At 41.1% G+C, this 26,209-nt stretch overlaps 1 protein-coding gene across 2 annotated transcripts in view; it reads left to right on the top strand.

Annotated features, from left to right (window-relative positions):
* TBX15 (T-box transcription factor 15) overlaps positions 1-18,825 on the top strand; it is a 107,814-nt gene extending 88,989 nt beyond the window's left edge. For both annotated transcript variants that reach the window (XM_007169309.3, XM_007169310.2), the window contains exons 7-8: positions 2,221-2,318; positions 16,315-18,825. In XM_007169309.3, the coding sequence (XP_007169371.2) occupies positions 2,221-2,318; positions 16,315-17,099 (883 nt within the window). In that variant the 3' untranslated portion in view covers positions 17,100-18,825. The remainder of the gene's footprint in view (positions 1-2,220; positions 2,319-16,314) is intronic.
* The last annotated feature ends 7,384 nt before the right edge of the window (positions 18,826-26,209 follow it).

Here is a 26,209-nt window from a genome sequence, read left to right as displayed (position 1 = left end):
ATACTTCAGTACAAGCTCAAAAAAACTTTCTAACAGATCTGTCCCCAAACTAAATATTTTCCTTGGGAAATACTCAAACACAGGCTGGATAACTCTCCATCGAAGATGGTATCATTAGATTTGGATAAATGGATAAATGGTCGCTATCCTCTACAGAGTTGACTACTTAAATAAAATTATTAATACCTTTGCCGTAGTCTTTTTGCCTGTTATGAAAATAAAATCAACATTGATTTTTTATTCCTTTAATAAATATGACATTGGCAGTATATCAGTGTATTATAGCCACCTCATAGTCTTCTATCACTTTATTATGAAATGAGAAGGGACTGTTCTTTGTCCTTGAGCTAATATTTTGTCCTCATCATTGGTACATGTTGCTGGGAAGAATGGAATAGGAGGTGGAACAATAGAGACCTTGCCATTTGCAGTGAGCCTCCCGTGACATTAGAGGGAATCCTAAGATGTTCTGGTGAGCCCCCAACATTCCAAAACAGGACAGTAAGATCTAAGCCTGGCGTATCTATTTTTTATATCCATCAAGGCTCAGCATGGCTTTATCTGCCTATCCCCTTATTATTCTGAGCTCCCTAATTGCCTGGACTCTTTCTTTCCACAAGTAGTTTCATGTACTGCATTCAGCATTAATGTAGGGTGACTATGTGGAGATGTCTTCTATTCCTACTTTTAACAGATTAACAGCTAATAAACACCATGCAACACCCTCTCCTCTCAACCTCTTCTAAAAATACAGAGTTTAATTTGCCAACATTGGTGTATTTAAAGCCTCCAAGATTCCAGGGAAGACTTTAGAAAGTTAACTGTGCAAGGAAGGCCAGTTCAGAGAGGAAATTTTCCAACACAAAGAGCCAATCAGTGTATCAGCAGCTCATCACAGAAGAACCTCAGGGGACCTTATAGTCATTTATAAGGAAGGGCTATTTGTTCTCACTTAAGTAAAGCTTCTCACTTTATTCTTGCTGTGCCAGACTGAAGAGAATGCTGGAAATGTATTACCTAGGGAGAAGAACAGGCAGCATAAGTTTCATCTCAAGAGGGAAAGCTTGTCTTTTCCAGGAAGGGACACCGTGTTACTTTCCAGCAACTTTGCAATGAAAGGACTTATGCCACCTACTCTTCTCCACCCTCCTTCTCCTACCTTCCTCTACCCTAACTTCCCGTCTTTCCACTTAGCTAGAAGTGAAGCAGTTAGTTTTAAAGAGGAGTCAATAATCAGAAGCTGTGTTCAAAGCTTCAAACAAGGCACCAACCAATATTCTGTTTTGAGGATTCAGCAAGAATATGTCTAAGATAATCCAGATAGCCTGGATAATTATGTTCAAACAATGTTCATCAACATCTCATATACATATACATATATATGATAGAATTTATTGAAGGATAAATTAGGCAGTGTGCACATAGTTCAATTAATGGAATTTCTAGTGTCAATGAAACAGAAACCTTAAAGTAACACATTGGTAAAATATTGGATGTTTCCTGAAGTCCCAAGTACATGACTCTCAATGACCAGTTTGGTTATCATATTACAAAATACAGATAAACATTTGCAGAAATGTATTGGTCTTTTTGTTTGAGGTATAATTTCTGGGACCAAACCCTCTTTGCGCCTTCAGGTAGGTATTTATTGTTGCAGCAGAAACTCAAGTATATTTGAGTGCTTACCTCTCCTATTTCTATTATGGTGCTTGTCTCTGTTTAAGATTTAAGAAGCCTTTCAAGGTGCAACAATATGACAGTTTCATTGACTCCACATACCCGGTGGTGGAGTTGACTCTGGGACAGGCTGTGTCAGTGTGTTGTGGTAATGATGATCACATCATCCTGTGCTAGAGAAATGGTCAGTGCTACTCTCTGCTCAACTCTATTCATGATATCAGTGACCTTGACCTTTAACACACTTAACATTTTTTTTTCATGCAGACCAAACCTTCTCTGAAGAAAGGTCGGAGTGAAATTCCATCATAGCTCTGACTTGCTTGCAGATAATCTGAATTGGGTTAATTTCTTCTTTTTCCTGCAATCCAGCGACATCTGTACCTGTGCTCTTCCAGACTAATTTACCCTGGTGGTGGTATCTCTCAGTGCCTATGCATATACTGCTTCTCAGACAAACCACTTCAGGATTTTTTTTTTAAAAAAGTCCATGCATTTCTTGGGATTATTTACAACTTCCTTTGCTGGCTTTTCTCTGTGTAGAACCGGACTGGAAGCCATCATGGAGACTTATGCATTCTGGAGACCCCCTGTGCGCACACTGACCTTTGAAGATTTCACCACCATGCAAAAGCAGCAAGGTAAAGCCCTGGGCAAGGCCTCTGCTTTAGAGACAGCGCTGGGGAGGGAGTGGGAGCTGAACTGAATATAGCACATCTGGCCCCAAGCCAAGCCACGAGTTACACCGACTCGCCTGGAATGAAGAGAACTAGGTAGCTCCGTAAATAACCAAAGCATCACCACTTGCGCAAATAAGCAGGTTTCTGAGGCAGTGTTTCACCTGGCACCCCAAATTCTCTCACCCTTCCCAAAAGCAAGGTTACGTAACGGTGGTGAAATGATTATTTCTATCACTAAGCGTTCATGTAGCCCTTGGGATTTGGAGATCTTCATAATAATTTCATTTATTACTCATGGCAGCCTCATCGGTTTTCTTGTTCTAGTTTGTAGATGAGAAACAACTTAGCTCCAGACAATGGGAATAAATCGCTCAGGTCTGACAGTGCGGAGGGAGCTGCCGCAAGCCCCTCTGAAGCTTGTAACTTGTGCTCTCTCCTTTTTTGCTAATGTGGAGCTACAGCCATCTCAAGTGCATGGGCGAAGTGGACTTTTCCCTTCCATTGCTGTGTGCTTTTCATCCAGTTTCTAATCTCCCTTCTCTTGCAGCTCAGGTTGGGAAGCCTGTGGCCATGTGTACAGATGGCTCATGGGCGGATTTCAACTCCTTTTCTCAGTTTAACCACTGGCTCTCCCAAGGCGCAGCACCCAAGCCCCTGGGTACCCAAGTGAAAGCTTCCCAAAATGTCAGACACTTTGTGAGTTTTCCTCTCCACCCTCCTCTTGCCCCAGAGTGACAGTGATCAAAATTACAGATGGAGCTCCTTCTGTTCTGTCAAATGATTGCCATTAATAGAGTCCTAGTTTTTGAATTTGGGGCTTTGTGATGTAGGAACCCCTTCTGGGACTTGATAACACATTATATTATACTCCCTTCTCAGGGAGGTTCTAGCAGTTTGCACACTAAATTCGGTTTTGTAACCTGAATGACTGAACTCCCTCAGGTTTTAAGATGGAGATGGTGATTAAAAGCAGTGGCTCTGGAGTGAGGCAACTTGGGTTAGGCTCTTATCACTGTTCTTGCCTAGCTTGGTGACCTTGGCCAAGTCCCTCATCCTTTCTGACATTTAGTTTTCTCATCTGCATAGTGGGAGAATATAATAGAATTGTTGTGAGGATTAAATGAGATAATGCATTTAAAAACACAGGAAGCCCTCAGTACACGCTAACTGTCATTATCATCACCATCATCATCACTGTCTTCATTCCCCTTATGTAAGTGAGAAGAAAATGCACCAGGGACAGGAAATATTGCCGTTCTGATTAATAATTATTCACAACATGATTAGACCGTACGTCTTCACAGGGATCCGGGGAGGCAAGTGATCCAGAATTTCCATCTCTTTTTTTAATAAGTGGAGGAGAAATGGAAGCCCTTCGTATGAAGCGACTTGCTCCTCATAATGCTGTGATAGAAGCAGGGTCGATACGTATTCAGGGTGTCACTGCGGCTTTGACGCCCACATGGCCCTTAAGAGGCAGAGGTTTATGGAAGTCAGGAAATCTGGGCCTTCGTCTTTGATGGCCACTAACTCTCTCTATACCCTTGGCAAGTTACTTCTACTCTGAGTCCGTTTCCTCACCCCAAAGAGGGATAATTCTTTTTTGTGAAGAATTTAATATATAACATGCTTTATTTAATATATGCATTTATAAATGCATTCAATATATTTAATATATAAACATGCTTTATAAATGAAAACGTGTCATGCAAAGACACTTACTTGACCCTATTTATTTCTGAGGTGGCTTCTTGCTCATCTGCCTTTGCTTTATGTGTTGACTTTCCAAGCTCTAGCTAAGCAGGAGTTTGTATCACAGAGGCTGGTATGAGACGATGGGCAGGGATATTGCCAGTTCCTGAGAGCAAGCATTGGTGGCGACATTGTGTTCACTGCTGTGTCCCCAAAATCTACTCCAGGGCCTGGAACCCAGGAAGTACTTAATGAACAATGAATGAGGTCACTTGGTGGCACTGTGGCTCGGGTAGGCAGGGTCACTCTCTGATTAAATCTTGGAGCACAGCCACCTGAAATGTGCGTGGATACAGATGTGGAGTGATAGTTGTGGATGGCTACCTGCATTTCACCAGCGTGTGGACCCACTGGGCAGGTGCATGCATGGGGGAGCTGCAGGGGAGCCTGCATTGCTAAGGTGTGCAGCATAGCAGGTTTCATGGTGCTTCTATAGAAAATTTATTGATCTGAAGACTTATTATTGACATGTGGGAAACAATGGTTGAAGAGAAACTGAACTTTCAGACCAAAATGTCACACTTATTCACTGAGTCCCTTTTTATGCTGATGGGGGGAAATGAGTGTGGAATTATTGGATACATATGGTGGTGAAATGGGCCTAGAGGAAAAGCCAAGACTCTATTAAATAGTTTAATTGGAATACATTTTTGAACTATACACTGAACTTGATCCAGATTCTCATTATTAAAAAATATGAGGCTTGGTTTCTTGACGTTAGCAAAGGATGTAAAAGTAACAACGCCCATTCCCTCTTCCTTTAAAAACTGAGAGTTCCATTAACTCTGGACGGTATCAGTCATAAAATGAAGAAAAGAGACATAGCTATCTGTGTCGAACTGTTTTGTGTCTTAGAAGACGTAAAGAGTGGTGAGCGTCTAGTGGAAGCTTCAGTGGCAGACTGATTTTGTAGTAACTCCCTTTTGGTGAAGAGAGTATTGGCAGTGTTGGCACCAAACCAAAGATCCAAAGTGACCAACCCACCCAGGTGTCCACATTACCTCATTGCTTCAAGCACATGAATATCTGGATGTCAAATACGTGGCCCTGGGACAGTTTTGTGCTGTTGTTGCTACTGGACACTGGATCAACCATTCTGCTTGAGTGAAGTTCAGGGTGCTTTTTCCCTCTTGCCCTTGCTGTCATTGTAATTTCTCTTTCATTGAGACCCATCTGTTGATAAAATTTCAAGGAATGTGCTTAGGTGAATTAGCCATGGTTTTAAAACAATCCAAATCCTTCTATTTTCAAAAACATATTGAATGGATGATCTATATAGTTGTTTTCTCTGATGGAGAAGAATGCGTGGGATTCATTAGCCTCTGCCTTTAACACAAAAATAAACTGAGGCACAGAGCAGCCTCGTAACATATCTGCAGTTAAGTGGTGGCAGAACTAAGTTGAGAACTCCAAAGAGGATCTCCTGCCTTACTGGGCACTTTCCTTTCCACCACACCTTCTTCCTTTTTACTTAACACACACACACACACACACAAAATTAGCTTACTCATCCAATTGATGGCTTAGTGTCAGCAACTTGACTGTTAACTCTAAATAGTAGGTCCATATTTCATTTTTATGAAGTCAAGTGTATGGTTTTATTTTCAAACATCTTCATTTAGAATCAGCAAGGAGTTTATACTGTTGGAGAGTCTGGAGATAGGAATTATATTTCAGGAATGGCTTTTTCCTGAACACTGCTTGTGGCAGGACAAAATGAACTAAACAAGTAAGTTATGCTGGCAGAAGTGGAGTGAGGTGACACAGACGAAGACGTAAAAAGAAATAAGAGCCAAGTTCAATCCTATTGTTCTGATGATGTCCTGATGTTGCTATGAGGTTGTTCTGATGATATATATATATACAATGGAGCTATTTGTATGACCAAAACTGAGAGAGTTTTTGTGAGTGGCGTCTCCAAGTGATCTGACAACTGTTGTGAGAAAAGGAACCATCCTGGACCAGAACACCAAAGCTGATCATATGTTTCCATCTGTGGATAGGAGACCTGCCATTTACAGAAGGCCTCCCTTCTCCTCAACTGGTGGTAGACATCACTAGATTTCAACACCTTTGCATCTTTTAATGTTTGTCAGGCAGTTAAAAATTAGGATCATGAAGGTCTCTGTTGGTGTTGGGATTTTCATCAGTTTGATTTGTGTTAATTAGAGGTTGGTCAGTGAAAGACAGCAAATACTGAGCAAATTCATAGTAGTAAAAAGATTGGGAACGGAGTCTTTGAACTACTGTGTGATCATTATAATGTTTCAAAGGTAGCCAACTTATGCTGATCTCATTTATCCCTGAGACAAGGAATAATGCCTGCGAGGAGTTCTTGACAAGGAGGGGAGAGTATCTCAGTTCAGTCTATTAAAGCAAATGGTTCATATTCTATTTTGGCCCGAAGTCCCTTATGCTCAATGCGTCCAAAATGGAGTCCATGATTTACCTCACAGACTTGGCGCCCTCTCCTGGGGGAAGGACGCCACTATCCATTAATCACCTTAGACGGTTCCCTCCCTCCTTACCCACCGTATCCAACCTTTACCAGGTTCTTGATTCTGCCCACGTCTCTAGTCTCCCTTGCTGCCACCCCACTCCAAGCCATTATCATCTCTCACCTGACTTCATTCTCGGGCTCCGCAGGGTGGTGACATAGCTACCAGCATCCCTGGTACCTGCATGTTTTTAGGCTTAAATCGGATGGGAAGGGTCATGTGCCTCTCTCTCAAGATTTCCAGCAAAATCTCACTGAGTCTCATTGAGTCTAATTGGGATACCACTGAATTAATTACTGTGGCAGGGGGTGGGGATGCTGAGATTGTCCAGGCATGAGTCGCATGCCTTCCCTGGAGGCACAGGTGAAGGGGTAAGAGTGGGAAAGGGGGTGTCTCTCAGTGGGAAAATGGTACTGTTGCCAGGAGAGAGGCAGATTAGTTCTAAATGACAATAACAACAGATGTAAACCGCAGCAGGGAAGGCAGTAAAACAAGTAGCAGGGAAAACAAGCAAGTTAATGGAAAGTGAAAAAGTGGGGGGTATTCCACCTAGGGAATGCGATAGGTGTGAAATAGGGCCATTGAAGAAGCAGAGAGACTCAGAACCCAGGGGACCAATGTGAAAAATGAGAATGGGTGAATATATTAAAAGCTATTCTAAAGGGAAGAGGTTTGGATCTATGCATATCTTTAAATCTTATGGAGAAGGATGCACTAGGAATCTTTCTAGGATTGAAAGCAGGCAATTCCCATTAGCACTATAATGTTTCACATTTGCCTTTTGAGAAGGGTACTTATTTCAACTAAGGGGAATTCCTTAGTTGGGATGAACTGGGCTCTGATCGTTAAACTTTATGGCCTCTGGGTTTATTCCCTGGGATCAGTCCATAGGGTGCTGACATTTTACCTCTTACCTGTTTGAAAGCCTTGAAGAAGGCTACTCAAGGACACACAGTGAATCAGCACTCCTCAGGGACAGATGCCATCAAGTTATATGACAGAAGAGTCTGGTTCGTGGCACCAAGTAATTACATGGAAATTTATTCTTCACAAGCCCAGATGGGGTTTTGTTTCACTGTTTTTCGATTTTTTTTTTTTTTTTGGTGAGGGGGCGGAAAGCACAACAAAATAAACCCAAAAGGGAACTGTACGTGAAAGCCTCCATGTTACAGTCTGGAAGTGATCAATCTAAAGATGCAAAAGTCAGCAGGTTTGGTATTCAGGATTTTCATGGTCACATTTAATTTGTCTTCATGGTACACAAGTATATTCTAGGTTATTGTCTTCGTATGGAATCGCTGCTAAACATGTATTCTTTTTGGTCATTTTGACTGTTAGCTTTGAATATTGGAGCAAGTTAATGTTGCATATGAATTTCGGGTACCTTGTCACTTTGGGCCATGGGTAAAATAGGATGCAGGGAAGTGGGGTGGTGGAGGATTGGTCCTGAAACGCTGGAGAGTTTTCAGCTACTTAGAGCATTACATTTTAGTCACCTCTCAGATGTGGAGTAAGACCTCTGAGGATAGTGGGAAAGACACCAACCTACCTGTTTGTGTTCAATTCCACTTTGCTTGATCTGATCTGAGAAGAGATGGAGACATGGGGCATCTCATTTCCATCCCAGGTGGGGAGTGAGGGGGAAGGGGCCGATCGTTTGGAGAGGAAACAGAGTTGGTTTAGCCTTGGGGATATGGGCCCAGTGGGTGTCCAGTGCTCCATCATTCACAGTTCTGAAGGCTCCTGTGGCCTGTTACATCCAGGCAGTTGGCTGTGACATGATGCTCCCCAGAGTGTGGAGAGGCTGAGATGCTCTTCTCCATGGACAGAGGCCAACACCCCACAGCCATCCCCATTAGGACCCAAATGCCCTAAGATGCCTTTCCCTTTCCTTCACTCCTTTTTCACTGATAGAAAAGAAAAGGAAACACATTTTTATGCCTGTGTGCACTTTGTAATCTGTATTATTTCATCTAATTCTCAATACATACTTACAAGGTCGATATTCAAAATTCCATTTATATGGAGAAGCTCACTTGCTAAGGTTCCATAATCAGTAAGACAGCTGGGATTAGAACTGGGCTTGTCTGACTCTGTAGTCCACATTCATCCATTTAATGAAGTTTAAATCAAGACTCCCAGACCCAGTGAGCACAGAGGGGAATAAGGGAAAGAAGAGAAGGCCACGCAGGAAAGGGAGGCCTGCTTTCCTTTGAGAGGCAGCTCTGACCCCTCTGTATCAGAGTGGCCTGGCCTCCCACTCGGCCCTGGCTCTTCTGGGATGAGAGGCCTCTACGCAGCTGTGTTGAAATGCACAGGGAGGGCAGCCTGCCTCCTTCTGCTTATTTAGCACTTGGCCGGCGCTCCCAATCTTGTTTAACAGCTGACAAGCTGTTAGATCATGAGAGTAAAGACTTCTCAGTATCTCGGTTTGCTTCTCTGCAAAACGAGTGCCATAGTCTTCTCTCTCTGTGTGGACTTTGAAAAATGGCTGTTATCTGTACTGGGTATTTTTACGTGCATAAGAGCATTTCTTCAAAGGGAATGGAAGCCATGTGACCTTCTCTTGGGCAGGCTTGCTCTGCCTCTTCAAACACTAGCTTGTATGGGCACTCTCTCCCCCTGAAGCTCAGCAGGCCACCAAGTCTCATTTCCAGTGAGTGTCATTTGAAAGCCAAAGCAAGCTGACTACAAACTTTTTAACATGTGCCTCTCATCTGCTCAGCAGAAATCCCTGTAACTTGTTAATAGTTCCCGTCTTATTTTTTTCTAGTGAAACCAATTGAGGCCTTAAATCAGTACCATTCGTTCCATCTTGGGCCATCCGAGAAAACCATTTAGGGTTGTAAAAAGTCATCTGCTGCATCTTGCACTTCCTGCTGCAGGGCTAGGGCTCGGGCCTGATGGAGCATACCTATAACGGGACAGTACAGCCTGCTGAACGGGGGGTCTCCTCCAGGACCACATAAACACCAGATCTGGGAGGGCAAGGACAGACTTTCAAAGAGAGGAGACCAGATACACATCCCATAAAACACAAATCTCTTTACAGCTGGAGTTGAGTTTCTCTATTTGTACCATAGCACTTATTTCACTGAAGTGCCTGGCATTTAGGGTGGAAGAGGGAGAAAATGCGTAGGACGCCTCAAAGAGGAACCCCACGCCGGCAGAAAATGAATCCCTGAGCTTCACATAAGTCACTGTAGGCTAGGCTGTTCAGTGTTACAAAAATAAGAAGTGTGTTTTTCCTCATCCTTCCTAGCTTTCCCCTTCAAGAACTTCCTCATGCTTAAATGATTCCTTGGAAAGTACTTGTTACTGGCCATTCACACTTTAGCAGAAATTTAATCCTCAGACATAAATTCTGAAAAGGACAGAAACTGAAGCCTATCAGTTCGAGCCCTTGTTTCACAGATGAGATTTAAGACGTAGCCTGCCTTGCCTGTGGTCAGGAGCTGTATGGAGGCCAGTGAACCTAGAATCAGGCTTGATGCCCTTCCTTCCATGGTCAGGCTTACTTCTCCAATGGTATTTACAATGTTGGCCTTATCTCAATTTGTGGAATAAAAATCTTTTTACTTCTCTTAAGGGAATTTAAGATATAAACAAGAAACAGAGAAGGAGAATTTCCTGAAATGATTCTAAAATCAGGAGCTGTTTATATCTAAATCCAGTTCTACCTTGGAAGTTCATTGGGGAAATTCTTTTGACCAAGCAAGAGATGATATTGGTTGGGCTTTGTAAAAAAATTTAACTCTGAAAAAAACCATTAACAAGAGCTAAATTTGTATTTCTACAGCCAAAATTGCTACAATATCTGTGGAGGTAGGCTGTTTTTTTTTTTTTTAATCAGTCATCAATTTTATACACATCACTGTATACATGTCAATCCCAATCGCCCAATTCAGCACACCACCATCCCCACCCCACCGCGGTTTTCCCCCCTTGGTGTCCATACATTTGTTCTCTACATCTGTGTCTCAACTTCTGCCCTGCAACCCGGTTCATCTGTACCATTTTTCCAGGTTCCACATACATGTGTTAATATACGATATTTGTTTTTCTCTTTCTGACTTACTTCACTCTGTATGACAGTCTCTAGATCCATCCACGTCTCAACAAAAGACTCAATTTCGTTCCTTTTTATGGCTGAGTAATATTCCGTTGTATATATGTACCACATCTTCTGTATCCATTCGTCTGTCGATGGGCATTTAGGTTGCTTCCATGACCTGGCTATTGTAAATAGTGCTGCAATGGACATTGGGGTGCATATGTCTTTTTGAATTATGGTTTTCTCTGGGTATATGCCCAGTAGTGGGATTGCTGGGTCATATGGTAATTCTATTTTTAGTTCTTTAAGGAACCTCCATATTGTTCTGCATAGTGGCTGTATCAATTTACATTCCCAACAACAGTGCAAGAGAGTTCCCTTTTCTCCACACCCTCTCCAGCATTTGTTGTTTGTAGATTTTCTGATGATGCCCATTCTAACTGGTGTGAGGTGATATCTCACTATACTTTTTACTTGCATTTCTCTAATAATTAGGGATGTTGAGCATCTTTTCATGTGCTTCGTGGCTGTCTGTATGTCTTCTTTGGAGAAGTGTCTATTTAGGTTTTCTGCCCATTTTTTGGTTGGGTTTTTGGTTTTCTTGTTATTGAGTTGTATGAGCTTTTAATATATTTTGGAAATTAAGTGCTTGTTGGTTGCATCATTTGCAAATATTTTCTCCCATTCTGTCGGTTGTCTTTTCATCTTGTTTATGGTTTCCTTTGCTGTGCAAAAGCTTTGAAGTTTCATTAGGTCCCATTTGTTTATTTTTGGTTTTATTTCCATTACTCTAGGAGGTGGATCAAAAAAGATCTTGCTGTGATTTATGTCAAAGAGTGTTCTTCCTATGTTTTCCTCTAAGAGTTTCATAGTGTCCGGTCTTACATTTAGGTCTCTAATCCATTTTAAGTTTATTTTTGTGTATGGTGTTAGGGAGTGTTCTAATTTCATTCTTTTACATGTAGCTGTCCAGTTTTCCCAGCACCACTTATTGAAGAGACTGTCTTTTCTCCATTGTATATCTTTGCCTCCTTTGTCATAGATTAGTTGACCATAGGTGCATGGGTTTATCTCTGGGCTTTCTATCTTGTTTCATTGATCTATGTTTCTGTTTTTGTGCCAGTACCATATTGTCTTGATTACTGTAGCTTTGTAGTATAGTCTGAAGTCAGGGAGTCTGATTCCTCCAGCTCCGTTTTTTTCCCTCAAGACTGCTTTGGCTATTCAGGGTCTTTTGTGTCTCCATACAAATTTTAAGATGATTTGTTCTAGCTCCGTAAAAAATGCCATTGGTAATTTGATAGGGATTGCATTGAATCTGTAGATTGCTTTGGGTAGTACAGTCATTTTCACAATATTGATTCTTCCAATCCAAGAACATTGTATATCTCTCCATCTGTTGGTATCATCTTTAATTTCTTTCATCAGTGTCTTATAGTTTTCTGCATACAGGTCTTTTGTCTCCCTAGGAAGGTTTATTCCTAGGTATTTTATTCTTTTTGTTGCAATGGTAAATGGGAGTGTTTCCATAATTTCTCTTTCAGATTTTTCATCATTAGTGTATAGGAATGCAAGAGATTTCTGTGCATTAATTTTGTATCCTGCAACTTTACCAAATTCATTGATTAGCTCTAGTAGTTTTCTGGTGGCATTTTTAGGATTCTCTATGTATAGTATCATGTCATCTGCAAACAGTGACAGTTTTACTTCTTCTTTTCCAATTTGTATTCCCTTTATTTCTTTTTCTTCTCTGATTGCCATGGCTAGGACTTCCAAAACTATGTTGAATAATAGTGGTGAGAGTGGACATCCTTGTCTCGTTCCTGATCTTAGAGGAAATGCTTTCTGTCTTTCACCATTGAGAATGAGGTTTGCTGTGGGTTTGTCGTATATGGCCTTTATTATGTTGAGGTAGGTTCCCTCTATGCCCACTTTCTGGAGAGTTTTTATCATAAATGGGTGTTGAATTTTGTCAAAAGCTTTTTCTGCATCTATTGAGATGATCATATGGTTTTTATTCTTCAATTTGTTAATATGGTGTATCACATTGATCGATTTGCATATACTGAAGAATCCTTGCATCCCTGGGATAAATCCCACTTGATCATGGTGTATGATCCTTTTAATGTGTTGCTGGATTCTGTTTGCTAGTATTTTGTTGAGGAGTTTTGCATCTATGTTCATTAGTGATATTGGTCTGTAATTTTCTTTTTTTGTAGTATCTTTGTCTGGTTTTGGTATCAGGGTCATGGTGGTCTCATAGAATGAGTTTGGGAGTGTTCCTTCCTCTGCAATTTTCTGGAAGACTTTGAGAAGGATGGGTGTTAGCTCTTCTCTAAATGTGTCATAGAATTCACCTGTGAAGCCATCTGGTCCTGGACTTTTGTTTGCTGGAAGATTTTTAATCACAGTTTCAATTTCATTACTTGTGATTGGTCTGTTCGTATTTTCTGTTTCTTCCTGGTTCAGTCTTGGAAGGTTATACCTTGCTAAGAATTTGTCCATTTCTTCCAGGTTGTGCATTTTATTGGCATAGAGTTGCTTGTAGTAGTCTCTTAGGATGCTTTGTATTTCTGTGGTGTCTGTTGTAACTTCTCCTTTTTCATTTCTGATTTTATTGATTTGAGTCCTCTCCCTCTTTTTCTTGATGAGTCTGGCTAATGGCTTATCAATTTTATTTATCTTCTCAAAGAACCAGCTTTTAGTTTTATTGACCTTTGCTGTTGTTTTCTTTGTTTCTATTTCATTTATTTCTGCTCTGATCTTTATGATTTCCTTCCTTCTGCTAACTTTGGGTTTTGTTTGTTCTTTTTTCTCTAGTTTCTTTAGGTGTAAGATTAGATTGTTTACTTGAGATTTTTCTTGTTTCTTGAGGTAGGCTTGTATAGCTATAAACTTCCCTCTTAGATCTGCTTTTGCTGCATCCCATAGGTTTTGGGTCGTCGTGTTTTCATTGTCATTTGTCTCTAGGTATTTTTTGATTTCCTCTTTGATTTCTTCAGTGATCTCTTGGTTATTTAGTAACGTATTGTTTAGTCTCCATGTGTTTGTGTTTTTTACATTCTTTTCCCTGTAATTCATTTCTAATCTCATAGGGTTGTGGTCAGAAAAGATGCTTGATATGATTTCAATTTTCTTAAATTTACTGAGGCTTGATTTGTGACCCAAGATGTGATCTATCCTGGAGAATGTTCTGTGCACACTTGAGAAGAAAGTGTAATCTGCTGTTTTTGGATGGAATGTCCTATAAATATCAATTAAATCTATCTGGTCTATTGTGTCACTTAAAGCTTGCATTTCCTTATTTATTTTCATTTTGGATGATCTGTCCATTGGTGTAAGTGAGGTGTTAAAGTCCCCCACTATTATTGTGTTACTGTCAATTTCCTCTTTTACAGCTGTTAGCAGTTGCCTTACGTATTGAGGTGCTCCTATGTTGGGTGCATATATATTTCTAATTGTTATATCTTCTTCTTGGATTGATCCCTTGATCATTATGTAGTGTCCTTCCTTGTCTCTTGTAACATTCTTTATTTTAAAGTCTATTTTATCTGATATGAGTATAGCTACTCCAGCTTTCTTTTGATTTCCATTTGCATGGATTATCTTTTTCCATTCCCTCACTTTCAGTCTGTATGTGTCCCTAGGTCTGAAGTGGGTCTCTTGTAGACAGCATATATATGGGTCTTATTTTTGTATCCATTCAGCAAGCCTGTGTCTTTTGGTTGGAGCATTTAATCCATTCACGTTTAAGGTAATTATCGATATGTATGTTCCTATGACCATTTTCTTAATTGGTTTGGGTTTGTTTTTGTAGGTCCTTTTCTTCTCTTGTGTTTCCGACTTAGAGAAGTTCCTTTAGCATTTGTTGTAGAGCTGGTTTGGTGGTGCTGAATTCTCTTAGCTTTTGCTTGTCTGTAAAGCTTTTGATTTCTCCATTGACTCTAAATGAGATCCTTGCCGGGTAGAGTAATCTTGGTTGTAGGTTCTTCCCTTTCATCATTTTAAATATATCATGCCACTCCCTTCTGGCTTGTAGAGTTTCTGCTGAGAAATCAGCTGTTAACCTTATGGGAGTTCCTTTGTATGTTACTTGTCATTTTTCCCTTGCTGCTTTCAATAATTTTTCTTTGTCTTTAATTTTTGACAATTTGATTACTATGTGTCTCGGTGTGTTTCTCCTTGGGTTTATCCTGTATGGGACTCTCTGCGCTTCTTGGACTTGGGTGGCTATTTCCTTTCCCATGTTAGGGAAGTTTTTGGCTATAATCTCATCAAATATTTTCTCTGGTCCTTTCTCTCTCTCTTCTCCTTCTGGGACCCCTATAATGCGAATGCTGTTGTGTTTAATGTTATCCCAGAGGTCTCTTAGGCTGTCTTCATTTCTTTTCATTCTTTTTTCTTTAGTCTGTTCCGCAGCAGTGAATTCCACCATTCTGTCTTCCAGGTCACTTATCTGTTCTTCTGCCTCAGTTATTCTGCTATTGATTCCTTCTAGTGTAGTTTTCATTTCAGTTATTGTATTGGTCATCTCTGTTTGTTTGTTCTTTAATTCTTCTAGGTCTTTGTTAATCATTTCTTGCATCTTCTCGATCTTTGCCTCCATTCTTATTCCGAGGTCCTGGATCATCTTCACTATCATTATTCTGAATTCTTTTTCTGGAAGGTTGCCTCTCTCCACTTCATTTAGTTGTTTTTCTGGGTTTTTTTCTTGTTCCTTCATCTGGTATATAGCCCTCTGCCTTTTCATCTTGTCTATCTTTCTGTGAATCTGTTTTTTTTTTTTTTTTCCTGTGCTAAAAATTAGCTTTGGGTTTCTCTTTGAGGTAGCTGCCTCTCAGCTTGCACATCTGGACCTTCCTCCCTGGTACACTGTGGATGGCTTCTTTGTATCCCTATATTTTTGGAATCCTGCTGATTTTCTTCACATTTTTTCTCACTGTTAAAAACCTTATTCCTTCTCCCTTCTACTTAAAAGGAGCAGCCTTTTACCCTTGTAGAGCAGCTCATGTTCTAGGACCCCCTGCATGAGTTGTGGATGACCTAAAGGATAACATGCTCCTTGAGAATCACAGCTCTCAACAATTCTGGGAAAGTCCCAACCTTGCCCTGATAGAGAAATTCCATCATGGGAGATTGACTATGGAAGACAAAGTAGCTGCCCATTCTGGAATTCACATGAAAGGTCCAGTAACCCTGATACTCAGCACTGCCTTCAACTTCCAGTAGATGAGACAGGAAGTGGGTGCAGCACTGCTGCTCCCCAGCCCAGTAAAGGGGAGGCTTGGAAAGGTCATTTTTGACCTTCTTAAATTACCTTAGAACACATTTGAAGTAGACTGGGTTAAACTGGCCCTCTGTCTGTCGGTGCATCAGCCACCAACCCAGTTCTAATTTCCCCAGGTTATTAGAACAACTCTCTCAAATACAAGTTCAGGTATTTTAGGAGATAAAAGGGACCCGGACATCCTCTAACCAAAGAGTGGTCCCTGGACCAGCTACCTCAGTATCATCTGAGAACTTGTTGCAAATTCTCGGACCCTGTCCTAGACCTACAGAATTAGAAACTCTGGGGTAGAATCAGCGATCTGTGTTTTAACAAGCCCTTCAGGTGATTCTCATGTCTCAACGGTATTTATGTTTTATTTTTCAGGAGGCAGCACAGGCACTTCCCCAACCACCTCCAGCACTGGGACACCATCCCCTTCAGCTTCTTCTCATCTTTTATCTCCATCCTGTTCTCCTCCAACATTTCATCTGGCCCCCAACACTTTCAACGTGGGCTGCCGAGAGAGCCAGCTGTGTAACCTAAACCTCTCTGATTATCCACCGTGTGCCCGAAGCAACATGGCTGCCTTGCAGAGCTACCCAGGGCTGAGTGACAGTGGCTACAACAGGCTCCAGAGTGGCACTGCTTCAGCCCCTCAGCCCTCCGAAACCTTCATGCCCCAGAGGACTCCATCCCTGATCTCAGGAATACCTACTCCTTCCTCGTTGCCTAGCAACAGCAAGATGGAAGCCTACGGTGGCCAGCTGGGGTCCTTCCCCACTTCCCAGTTTCAGTATGTCATGCAGGCAGGCAATGCAGCCTCCAGCTCCTCATCACCACACATGTTTGGGGGCAGCCACATGCAGCAGAGCTCCTACAATGCCTTCTCTCTCCACAACCCTTATAATCTATATGGATACAATTTCCCCACTTCCCCAAGGCTAGCTGCAAGCCCAGAAAAACTGAGCACCTCTCAAAGCACTTTACTCTGTTCTTCTCCTTCCAATGGGGCCTTTGGAGAGAGGCAGTACCTGCCTACAGGGATGGAGCATGGCATGCACATGATTAGCCCCTCAGCCAATAATCAGCAGGCGACTAACACCTGTGATGGCCGGCAGTATGGGGCGGTCCCAGGCTCCTCCTCCCAGATGTCCGTTCACATGGTTTAGTGGCCAGTCCTAGCACCACGGAGCCTACAGCAGCCAAGGCCCCAGAGTCTCCATGGGCAGATCCTCCTCTTTGGGAGCCCAACGCCTTTGAAAAACAGGAACTGTGTATTATTATTATTTTTTTTATTTACTGGAGGAGGAAAGCACATACCCAAGAACAAGAGACATTTAAGCCACTGAAGGATACTTGTGGTGGAATCATCTCTGACTCAGTGGCCATTCTCCTGCCTTCCCAAATCTTAGTTTTATAAAGCATCGTCTCTCCAGAGTGGCCTTTGAAGAAACTGAATAATCATTTTATAATAATGTTAAGGGAGATGCTAGCATGTAGCAGTCATGAAAATTACCCACACACAAATACAGGTCTATACATACATACACACATACATATGTGCATGCATGCATACACACATACATATATATTCATACACAAACTCATCCATACACAAACATACATGCACACTGACTCGAAACTGGGTGAACTCTGTGGAGGGAAGCCCAGCATGGGTGCTTCCACCAAAAATTTGTCTATGTACAACAGTAGATGGACTGGGCCAGCAGTAGCTGCCAACGTTTCTCCTCTGCAGCTTACCCTGTTTCTGGAATGAACCGTGTATCCTGGAACCCCTTCCAGTCAATGACGGTGGAAAGACATCAGTACTACAACTGGACTGGGCTTCCTGAAAAAGATTGCTTTTGAACATTGGCTCTCTTCCATTGGTGTGCTGTCATTGATGTTCCCAGTGGTGCCCGTGAAAAGAGGGAATAAGAGCAGATGAAAGAGAGAGAGAGAGAAAGGAGAACGAACAGAGACCAAGAGAGAGGTGGAGAGCAAGACTGAATGATGAAGTGAGAGCAACGATAAGAGTTTTAATTCACCAAGGAAATGTGGTTTGGGTTTGTTTCTCCCCCTCCCCGCCACCCCCCACAGGTTACGGAAAGAACCATGAAGTCATTGAGGAGTAAACCTCTCTGGGACACTGTGCATGGTCAGGGCACTGGTGAGAAGCACCGGGGCAAGGAATGCGTCTTCATCCCACAGTTCTGACCATTGTGATCCAGAAGAGAGGGGTGCCACACAGGAAGTGCCGATTCCAGAGCATGCAGCCTGGCAGGGGAAAGGAAATAGAAAGAGTGTGAGGAAGGAAGAGTTTTATCATCCCGACAGATGATACCAAGAACAGAGGTGACAAATGGAGGTCTGGCCTTCCGAACGCCAGGTCCAGACGCCTGACCTGGATCACCTGCCCATCGCCCCTGTGGCAGGAGGAGTCCTGTCATGTTCCAGAGAATTGCAGATGGGTCTTCTGCATCCTTCCACCTGCCCTTAGATCGCCATTTTTTTTTTTAATCAAATAGTTCATTGCAATTTTGAAGTTTTGGATTTTTTCCTTCATCTTTCCCTTCCCCTTCAAATCCTTTAATGATAAGAAAACAACTGAAGTTTGGTACAAGCTAAACTTTTTAAGTGGTGTGGAAATGCAAGTAATACTAAGTAAAAGAATACAGATATTATTAAGATTTTTGGTTTTGAGGTGTTTGTAGATAAGTGTATTTATGTGCCTAGTGGGGAATCCAGCATTATGAATATTAAAAAAGGGGGCAATAAAAAGGGTTTGTAAAATATGTATGAAGAAAAGGTGTATAAAAATTTGCCCTTATGCACGGAACTCTGTTTCTAAGTGCCAAGCACAGAAAGCCGCTAAATAAAATCTTTGCAATTGTTTTCTGTGTGTTCGTTCCTATGGAAAAAGCAAGCAGCAGCCGATGCCTTTACATTGTGCACTCTCATCTCTACTATGTAACATGATCTTTATTCAGAACACATGAAGTATATATTATCGTCCTCATGTTATGATTAGTTACTAAGCTCCAGAGGGACTGAGTGAATTATCCAGGTCCACACAGCCAGTCAGAGAGGGAACTAGGACTTGAAACCAGGTGTGACTCTAGTGGGATACCCACTTTCATGTTAGCTGCAAAAACCTATGAGTCTAATAGCAATCCTCATTGTCTCTAAGTGCCAGATATCATACCATGTGTCTTTCGTGAATCCTCCCACAATTCTGCGGTAGGTATTATTTTTATTATCATTTTATAGATTTGGAAACCAACTTTAAAAAGGTAAAGTAATTGACCAAGGCCCTCAGGTAGCAAGTGATTGAGCTGGCAATTTGACTTTAGGGTCTGTGTTATTAGCATCATGCCTTTCTGCTGGAGCCCCAGCAGTCTCAGGATGCCCGTGGACCATCAAGAAAGAATTCTAAGGGGTTGGGGCAAAAGTGTCTCTGAGGCTGGGTTGGGACCTCAGATTAGGATGTTTAATCATAAATATATACTCTCCCCCTTGAATGTGCCACCCAGCGCAGGAGGAGTGATTTTGAGTTGTCATGCATCAAATGATGACTTATAAGAGACTAATAAAGTGCCCAGGGCTATTCCACTTGTAAGCATTTTCACAGTGGTTGGGCAGGACGTATTGTTTTGCAAATGGGAGACTAGGATTATAAAATGTGGGACCTGTCTATACATAAACGTGGCTGGGAAGCAGCAGAGCCAGGACTTAAAATCTCCTGCTCTTACACCTGCCTCAGACTGTTTCCCAGTGGACAGTTACACTGGAAGCCCACTGACCCATTTCACCAGGGCTTGATTTGGGGAAGGTGAGGCTGCTGGACCTTCATACTCTTTCACTGGAAATGGAGCTTGGGTTGGGAAAGCAAAAACTTTTAACTAGTCATTGCTTTGGTTTTATGAATAACTTCAAAGAGTGGCATGCCAGTTAATTCCATTAGCCATCAGATCGTTGCTAAAATAGCTGGGACAGTAGCTGATTGAGTATCTTCATGGATTGTAAACTCTCTGGGCGACATCTCAAAACTTAAAACGACCCTGCTATTTGAAAACCTTGCAGTCAACACTTTGCTTCATAATGGTAGACTGAGACCAACTACATATGAAGCTTATTGTTATTTCTTACTGATTTAGCAGCATACCAAATATTGTTCACTACCAGTGTTTGAGGTTTTAGGTAATAGATAAGCATGATATGTTGAGCAGCAAACTCGACACAGAACCTCCATATTTTCATTTAATAGTAAGAATAATAATTTCTTATTTTATTTATTATTTCCTATTAAAGAGCAATAATCCTTGAAGAGTTTTAAGTATGGATAATTTCTATAATTTGGATGAATTAGAACAATCTAAGTTGGTTACATTTGAATTGTAGCATACATTTTTATCTGCAACTGAGAAAGTAATAAAAATATTTATTTTAACACAAACTGGATAAAGAATTGTCAAGAATATACTCTACCCAATTATCTTTAATGAAATGGTGAAATTTTATTTCATTTGGCACAATGATTGTATACAAAGAACTATTGAAAGATTATTCTTCTTTGAGTTAAGATGCTCATGTTTTTGAGGAAAGGCTGTCTTGTTCCCCTTTGATCCTCAAGGCCCCAATATGAATCCTAATACACAGTCATTCTTACTGTTGAATTTGTTGGCCAAACCCACTTTTCAAGGATAGTGCAAAATGGTTACATGGCCGAATTCACTCCAAATTAATGGGACCCACATTATCAAAGATTTATTGTTCTTCACATAGCGTTCTGTGACAGATTAATGAAAATTTACTTTAGAAACTAGTTTGGCAGCATCCATTACACATAACAGGGGTTTTTTAAAAATACATGTCATAGTTCTGTCCTTGAAAGAGTTCACTTTTTAGGCAGTCATGCGCATGTGAGGCAAATGATATAAAACGCTCTGAAAATTCAAAGAAGATATTCAGTGTAAGAAGGTGAAGTTGGGATTGTTTTCACTGGGGAGGTAGAACTTGACTGAGATTTGAAGGATGCTCAGAATTTTTATGGAAGTTAGGAATGACGGGTTAAGAATGAAATAACATTTTAAAAGTCAATACAATAAATAAGTTTTGGAGGGAAAATGATAGCATCTCAATTAAAACCTGGCAATTTCATAAAATTGGAGGTATTTGGAAGCTTCTTGCATCCTACAGACTAATACCCTCTTCTATGAAATATTTTATCATTAGTGGAAGTTTTGAGGGCTGAGATGGAAGGTCAGAGCTGTTTGGCTGATGACACATATTTGATTCATTGCTTAGTACTTAGGATTTCAGAGAAGCTCTGCTGTACCAATTTGCATTCAATAAGCTAAAGGAGAGTTGTCCTCTCAAGGAAACCCAGTCACAAAGACATACTTTCACAAAGCTTTTCTGCTTATGATTGTCAACTGGAGATTGGATTTCCTGAGAGGGCCATGACTGTGACCAGCTTCATTCATTCAATTCAATAAATACTTATTTAATGCCTATCAATCACTGCCCTCACTTGACCTGAAGACATAGAAATGAAAAATTAAACTTGATCCTGCTTTCAAAGAGCTCATGGTCTGGTGTGAGTGACATAGCAAACAAATGAAGAATATAATTTCAGACTGCAAAAATCATTTTGAGGAAATTAAAAATAATAGGATGATAGAGAGTGATTGGGGAATGAGGATCAAGGCTCATCTAGACAGGGTTTTCTAAGAGGGCTACTCTGAGTGAGTGACATATGAGTTAGTACAAAGGAAGACCTTATCTTAGAATTTGCTTACTCCAGCTTATGACAAGGGCAGCCATATCCTCACTAGAAGACGTGCTCTGCTAGTTTTGCATTAGCTGAAGCCATGCATTTTTGTCTTTCCAAAGGCTTTGTAGCACTGATACTTATTTACTAAAGCCCTGCTGCTGACTTTCTGGGACCAGGGCCATTTAGGGACTCTTCAGATCTGAATCTGTCTTCTACATGGTCCCAGTGAAGTTCTGTTTTCATGACTTGGTAGAGAATGAGAGTCATCCCTTCTCTCTGACTTTATTAAAAGGTTACAGCAAGTGATCAAACAACCAATTAATTAATAATAATCATATTCATAATAATAAGAAGAAAATACTAAATATGGCTTAGTATTCTACAGTTTTCTCAGAACTATTCTATGTAATAGATATCAAAAATTTCTACCTTCAAAAAGATTTCAGCCTGGTCGAGGAGTCAAGATGTATGTATATGAAATAGTGAACAATAAAAGCATTAAATTGGTGGTAAAGACCATATATGTGGCAGAACTTTAGAACGAAACAAAATTTTATTGAGTCTTTATTACATGTTCCACATTATGCAAGGTTATCCTATAATCCTCGTAACTACCCTCTAGGATTTGCATTTCATTCCCTATTTTATAGATAGGGAAACTGAAACTTATAGAGGTTTAGTAAGGTGCACAAAATTAACACAGCTTTTATGCAGCAAAGAGCTGCAACCAAGGCCTTTCCATTGCTGTGTTTTTCCCAAAATGAGATTTATAAGGTCAATAATAACGAGAGGTGTTCATGGAGAAGGTTGAATTTGAATTGTCCTTTTCAGAATTCATGGAAACCGCATAAATTGAGGAGAAAAGAGGGCGTCCTGATGCGAGGGTGGGAAGCAGCGTGGCAAAGACAGGTGTTCTCTGTATGGGACAATGAGTTATGGTAGTGGGATTGGGGGAGAGGATGTTCGCTCTCTTAAGTCAAATCTCAAAAATCTTAAGTCGTATGTTCTCCCTGCTGCTCCTAGTACCCATGACTCTGGATTCCCCTTTCTGATAGGAGATGTCCTAGCTCTGTGTGTGGTCAGGCCACTCAAGATGGCTGTTCTCTTGCTCTCTGGACACCCTCCTCCCCCACCCCCTCACCAGTACCTGCTTCACCTCCTACATACTAGCTCCAGGCCCCAACTAAGGACTGTTCTAGCTTTAGATCAGAACCCTCCACTATGCTTATCAAAGGGGTGGTAAGGGGCGAGCTCCTCTGCTGGTTTCCCTGGTAACCGATGAGCCCACCTGACATCAATTCCTCCTATAACTGGTACCCTCCCCCTCCCCCGGGGAGCGAAGCCTGCCGCCATGACTTGCCAGCCTCTCTACCGCACACAGTGGGGTGTCAACCCAGGACCTTGCTTCAGACATGTAAGCTCCCCCATCCGTTAAACCATTGATGTCTCTGTCGCTGACTCCGGGCTCTTTCTTCGGTCTTAAGGATGGGCAAGCACAGGCCTTGTAAGCCTGTGGGGTGCAGCCCAACACTCTAACTTGGGCAGTTCAGGATTCCATCCAGTGTCTCAGTGGGAACCTTCACTCTGGAAAGGACCAGTGGGGACTAGGGGGTGATTGAGGAGTCAAGTTACATCCCCCCAACACTCCCACCCCACCTGTCTCCCCCCAACCCCGCCAGGTCCCCAGGGATAGGTTCAGGTGCCATGCTCCTTGTGTCCAGCTCTGCACAGAGCCCTTTGCTTTCTTCAGCCAGGCAAGCAGTGCCACATGAGATGGTGAAAGGTGAAACTTTCTGCTTAAGGCTGAGAAAACATATATCATGTTTTCCTTCTTAGCTCATTCTACTGTGAAGGGGAGCAGAATATGCCACCCCAAAATATGCCACTTTGGCGTGTGGATTATTTTCAGCTGAAGGCAAGCAAGACCCAGCAGATTGGGGAAAAACTTCTACCTCTCCCTTAATTACCTAAATGAGTTAAATAGGGGGTCTGTAGCAGAAAGAAAAAAAACAAAAACATTATCAGAGACATCTTCTTATATCTGATTACCTGCATGGCAGGGCAAACTTCTAACTACCACACATCAGCTGTTCTTACCTTTCAGTGAGTCACCCTCCTCCCCTTTGAAGCTCCAGGCTCCTAGTACATTCTTTAGCTCAGGAAGTCATGTAAGCCTCAACTGCCCTACTTGCTCTTTAGTCTCATCTCTGGGGGCTTCTGTACAGACAGAATTAAATTTGTTTTCCTTCTGTTAATCTGTCTTATGTCAATTTAATTATTAAATCAGCTAAAGAACCCAGAAGGTAAGAGAAAATTTTCCATCCCTACAACTGCTCATAGCACTCATGTTTTATGGGTCAACCTAACAGCATTTCCTACTTCAGATGCTTCCTACTCATACTTTTTACTTTTATTAAACTTTAATGCAGGCCCAGTATAGGCACAGAAAATCGAAGAGATTTTGAATCTTTTTAGTACTTTTATTCAATAAAGCCAAAACAGATAAAGTGAGCTGCCAAAGGATGGCTAAGTCAACCCTCCTGCAATTCTCATTCTAGGAGAAGTTCCTGGCCATGAAGAGGAATCTTGGAGCTCTCCCTGTCTTGCCACACTGTATATTCCTCTTCCACCCATGGGCAGGTAAAATCCCCCTTAAGCTGTCTCTAGATGAGGTAACAGATAAACCCCCAAATATTAACAAATTAATGTTTATTTCTCACTCATCCCACAATCTGCATGGGCTTCCTGGTTAGGTGGCCCTTCTCCAAGCAGTGATTCTGAGAACCAGGCTCCTTCCAAATTCCACTATCTTCAACACATAGCTTGGTACCTTTCCATTCAGGTAGCAGATGCAGGAAGAATGGAAACTTGAACATGGGAAATATTTATATGCCAGGCTTGGAAGTGGTTACATGACTTCCTCCCCATTTTTTGGTTAGAACTCTAACCACAGCTAACTGCAGGAGAACCTGGGAAATATAGTCTAGTTGAGTACCTAGGAAGGAAAGGAAACAGATTTGTTAGGTATGAATTAGGAGTCTCTGCAAGCCCCTGAGCAAGTCTAGGCTTATTTTCTAAGATCTGCTTTTCCTATAAACCCAGCAGGTAAGGGTAAGGCTAGCTTCTGGTCCCAGCTGCTTGAATGTTTTGCAAAACAACCCGGAACAGTTGACTTTACCCCATTAGGGTTCAGTTCATCATTAAGATATATCTTTCAGTAGGAGTTCCTTCCCATTCTCCTAAAACATCTTCAGGATTTACAAAATGCAGAATGAGATTTTCTCAAGTGGTAATAACTATAAAGCAAGAAACATTTATCAAGTGCTTATTACATGCCAGCTAAGTGCTTCACATACATCCTTATTTAATTCTGAACAATAATCTTACGTGATAGATACTATTATTATTATTCCCATATTGTAGGTAAGAGAAAATATACAGAGAGGCTAAGAACCTTGTCCGAGGGCACACTCAAGCAGTCCCATTCAGAGCCTGCACTATTAATTAATATGTTACTTAATTACAGCAGGCTTTTTCATTTCTTTGTTTTTATATTTATTTACTTGGGCAAAATGCTGAGAATGCTATAGATAAGTCATGTTCTCTGCCCTAGAGAGCTTATAGAAGGAATAGCCTATTTTTTTCTTTTTTAATTGAAGTATGGTTGATTTACAATGTTGTATTTTCTGGTGTACAGCAAAGTGATTCAGTTATATATATATGTGTGTGTGTGTGTGTGTATATATATATATATATATATATATATATATATATATATATATTCTTTTTCAGATTCTTTTCCATTATAGTTTATTATAAGATATTGAATATAGTTCCCTGTGCTATACAGTAGGACCTTGTTGTTTATCTATTTCATATATAGTAGTTTGTATCTATTAATACCAAACTCCTCATTTATTCCCCCCAACACTGCCTTTCCCCTTTGGTAACCATAAGTTTGTTTTCTATGTCTGCAAGTCTGTTTCTATTTTGTAAATAAGTTCATTTGTGTCATATTTTAGATTCCACATGTAAGTGATATCATATGATATTTGTCACTCTTTCTGACTTACTTCACTTAGTATGGTAATCTCTAGGTCCATCCGTGTTGCTTCAAATGGCAGAATTTCATTCATTTTATGGCTGAATAATATTCCATCATATATATACATATACATATATCTCTGTGTGTGTATATACACACACACACACACACACACACACACACACACACACACATACCACATCTTCTTTATCCATTCATCTGTCGATGGACATTCATTTAGGTTGCTTCCATGTCTTGGCTACTGTAAATAGTCTACTATGAACATTGGGGTGCATGTGTCTTTTTGAATTAGAGTTTTTATCTTTTCCAGATACAAGTCCAGAAGTGGGATTGCTGGATCATATGGTAGATGGTAGATCTATTTTTACTTTAAGGAACCTCCCTACTGTCCTCCATAGTGGCTGCACCAATTAACATTCCCACCAACAGTGCAGGAG

The sequence above is a fragment of the Balaenoptera acutorostrata genome, chromosome 1 (genome assembly GCF_949987535.1).
Source record: "Balaenoptera acutorostrata chromosome 1, mBalAcu1.1, whole genome shotgun sequence".
NCBI classification, from domain to species: Eukaryota; Metazoa; Chordata; class Mammalia; order Artiodactyla; family Balaenopteridae; genus Balaenoptera; species Balaenoptera acutorostrata.
This window is presented reverse-complemented; position numbering and strand designations above follow the sequence as displayed.